Below are 2,750 nucleotides of genomic sequence, written 5' to 3' on the forward strand. Positions count from 1 at the left end.
TTGTACGTGTATCCATTGTATGAGGATATCCAGTGTATGTGCATTCATTGTAAGTGCATTCATTGTACATGTACCCAATGTATGTGATTTCCTTGTACGTGTATCCATTGTATGAGGATATCCAGTGTATGTGCATTCATTGTAAGTGCATTCATTGTACATGTATCCAATGTATGTGATTTCCTTGTACGTGTATCCATTGTATGAGGATATCCAGTGTATGTGCATTCACTGTAAGCGCATCCATTGTATGTACATTCATTCTATGTGGACACCCATTGTACATGTATCCATCGTATGTGGATATCCATTGTACGTACATTCATTGTCTGTGGACATCCATTGTACGTATATTCCTAGTACCTGTATCTATTGTACATGTATTCACTGTATGTGTATCCACTGTACGTGTACTCCTTGTAGATGTCTATTGTTACTGTAGTATGTGTATCCACAGTACGCGTATATTCCTTGTAAATGTCTATTGTGTGAGTATCAACTGTACGTGTATTCCTTTAGATGTCTATTGTATGTGTATCCACAGTACGTGTATTCCTTTAGATGTCTATTGAATGAGTATCAACTGTACGTGTATTCCTTTAGATGTCTATTAAATGTGTATCCACAGTACGTGTATTCCTTGTAGATGTCTATTGTATGTGTATCGACTGTCCATGTATTTGTCACAAAATCTCACCCCAACTTTATCCACCATCTCTCCGATGAGCTTGAGGTGCTTGTCCATATCTGTGGCGTCTGCCTGTCCTGGTGCGTCTGCTATCCCAGGTCCCATTCCATCCACTTCCTGTCGGCCCAAATTGCCCGCATCATCATCGTCACCTTCGTTGTCTGGGTCAGGCTGCTGCAACTGCCCGTCTCCAGCTGCGTCATTATCTGAACAAAAAAACACAACGCAGGTCTCAACAACACTCAACGCAGGTGTGAACAACACACAACGCAGGTGTGAACAACACACAATACAGGTGTGAACAGCACTCAACGCAGGTGTGAACAACACACAATGCAGGTGTAAACTGCACACAACCCAGGTGTCAACAACACACAACACATCATGTGTGAACAACACAGAATGAAAAGTGTGACTGACACACAATGCAGGTGATGGTTTTTAGATTTCAGTTACAGTTTTACAGCACTTGGAATACAATTAGGTTCAATAAAATACACACACTCACAACTACAACAAGAACATACTGACAACAACAACACTCACAACAACAAAACAACACACTCACAACTACAACACACTCACAACTACAACAATAACAATAACACACTAACAACAACATTCCCAACTACAATAACAACAAAAACACATTCATAACAACAACACTCAGAACTTCAACAACCTCAACACTCAAAACTACAACACTCACAATTACAACAACAATAACATACTGACTACAACAACACTCCCAACAACAACAACAACAACAACAGCAACAACAACAACAACAACACACTCACTCTGATTAGGCAGTAAGTCGACGCCCAGCTGTTGGACTTTCCCATCAGCCACTTCCTCGTTGACCGCGTCCTTCACCTCCACATTGTTCCCTTCCTTCCCCTCAAGGTCAAAATTACGGGGTACTGGATTGCCGCAGGCCGGACCAATCAACAGACAACCGCTGAGCACCACGATAAGCATCACGCCAGAAAACATGGCTGGTGTTTTAAAAGTCCGTCACTACTTCTGCAGGTTAGGCTAAGTCGAAATATGGCAAGGGGCTGAGATACGCCGTTATAGCTTTTCCTCCGCAGTCATTTGTCGATGAGAAAGCTGAACAATGGGGAAATTCGTTCCTCAGCTTTGATCACAAAGAGATAAGATGTACGGACTGACAGACAGACAGAAAGATAGGAAGACAGACAGATGGACAGACAGACAAGTAGGCATACAGATTCAAAGAGCGAAAACGCCTCCTCCTCCCTGCTCCAAAAGTTATCCACTGTGTGTTGCGAGGGTTGTTCTGCAGTTGCACAGCATCAGGACCCGACGGGCTTGAAGATGATACCTACATCAACAGATACACAATGGATTAATAATTATGATAAATGAATTTATAACGTGCAAGAATCCACAAAAAGGGCTCTGAGGCGCTTACAAAACACACACACACACACACACACACAAACACACACACACACACACACACACACACACACACACACACACACACACACACACACAAAAGCTCTAAAGCTCAGTACCACTACAACAGCATAAATTTATTTTTAAAACAACAACAAAAACTGACAGATATTTCAGACATACAGTTCCACATTATACATATACTTTCCTGAAAAACATTGTCCTCAACTTTGATTTAAATTGATCAATTGAAAGAGACATTTTAACATCTAAATCCAAATTGTTCCAAAGTTTTGGGGCACAGATGGAAAAGGCCATTTCACCCAACATTGTTCTGGACCTACGCATAATTGGAATTATATCAGTCGCAGAAAGCTATTTGTGTGGCAGCATGGTGGAATATGTGCTCGTCTGTTTTGAGCCATATGAAGTGTTGCCCAATCCATGACCTTATACTTTAAAACAGGTATCCGATCATTATATGCACCATACAATAAATCATAGAACAACCTACAGTAGCCAACAGAGTCTATTTATAAAACATAAATTTTTATTAATATCCTCTTACAAACAACAATCCACGGAAAGCCTTGTGGTCTACTCCCCCCCTTAAATCTTATTTTAAAAATAATAAAAT

The 2,750-nt window shown here is 40.7% G+C and overlaps 1 protein-coding gene across 1 annotated transcript in view; it reads right to left on the minus strand.

The window, feature by feature from the left end:
• LOC101847995 (45 kDa calcium-binding protein) overlaps positions 1–2,036 on the minus strand; it is a gene marked incomplete at both ends in the record, with an annotated part of 9,673 nt that extends 7,637 nt beyond the window's left edge. The window contains 2 exon segments of the mRNA XM_013088459.2: positions 698–894; positions 1,489–2,036. Coding sequence (XP_012943913.1) covers positions 698–894; positions 1,489–1,684 — 393 coding nt within the window.
• Between the last annotated feature and the right edge of the window lie 714 nt (positions 2,037–2,750).

The sequence above is a fragment of the Aplysia californica genome, unplaced genomic scaffold (assembly GCF_000002075.1).
Source record: "Aplysia californica isolate F4 #8 unplaced genomic scaffold, AplCal3.0 scaffold00747, whole genome shotgun sequence".
Lineage (NCBI taxonomy): Eukaryota > Metazoa > Mollusca > Gastropoda > Aplysiida > Aplysiidae > Aplysia > Aplysia californica.